General features: G+C 51.3%; 1 protein-coding gene across 1 annotated transcript; it reads right to left on the bottom strand.

The window, feature by feature from the left end:
- Positions 1 to 92: 92 nt before the first annotated feature.
- Positions 93 to 641, bottom strand: Pmar_PMAR018842 (hypothetical protein; the record flags this gene model as incomplete). The annotated part of the gene is made up of 4 exons (XM_002783013.1): positions 93 to 155; positions 207 to 298; positions 357 to 527; positions 573 to 641. Coding segments are annotated over 4 exons (395 nt in total), but the record flags the coding sequence as incomplete, so codon positions are not given.
- Between the last annotated feature and the right edge of the window lie 254 nt (positions 642 to 895).

Here is an 895-nt window from a genome sequence, read left to right as displayed (position 1 = left end):
GGAAAACTAACACAAGCCTCCTCAACCACTAAATTGAAAACTCTATTCATAAGTCATAAGCAATGATGACAATCAAAGAAGACCCCTCCCCTTCACAGTGCAATATTCTTGTCCTTTATGTCGGTGAGAATTTGGTGTAGGAACTTCTCCGTCACCTGAAGACATATTTCCACAGGCCAGGACAACTTAACATCGTCGATGCTCACATGATGATAGTTCGTCACGTAGCTGCGGAACTCGCTAAATTTACTGCGGAACGCCTCAAGATCCTCATCGTTCGGTCGCCGTGGCCAGGGTGCTGAAAAAGTATCAGCATCGAATTGATCATATCCCGACCGGACCACAGACCGTCCCACCTGTAGTGTCGGTCGCCAGTCCGATGTCCACTGCACTCGTCATGGTAGTGTCACCAGCCAGTGGGGTAGAGGACGAAGGATCTCCACCGGGCGCTGCTGGGTCCGTAGACTCATCAGGCGATCGGATAAAGCGTTCCTCCAAGTCCTTCTCGATAAGCTCATGCAGAGCCTCTAAAAAAAGGGCGCTACCTCGACACATCCAGGCAAGACCCCCACCCGTCTTCTCCTCAAGATTCTTCTGCAGGAACTCAAACAACTGCCGCCGGGCCACAGCAGCATGAACATCTGATCACCAGAAGCGCACTAGCCCCCCCGACCATCACACCGACACGACCACTTACCACGCCGGACAGAAGATGAGTTCCCATGATTCAGCCGTCGTGTGCTCCAATGATCAGACAAGCCAGGCGTCATCTAAGAAGCTTTTATCCAAAGTGGCCAGTAGAGTCCACACTTACCCTTCGTCGCAAATCTCTCTCACTATCACCCTCCGAGTCTTCGTCCACTCGATTAAGGTAGTAACCATAGACATACGTCCA

The sequence above is a fragment of the Perkinsus marinus genome (genome assembly GCF_000006405.1).
Source record: "Perkinsus marinus ATCC 50983 genomic scaffold scf_1104296937804, whole genome shotgun sequence".
NCBI classification, from domain to species: Eukaryota; Perkinsozoa; order Perkinsida; family Perkinsidae; genus Perkinsus; species Perkinsus marinus.
This window is presented reverse-complemented; position numbering and strand designations above follow the sequence as displayed.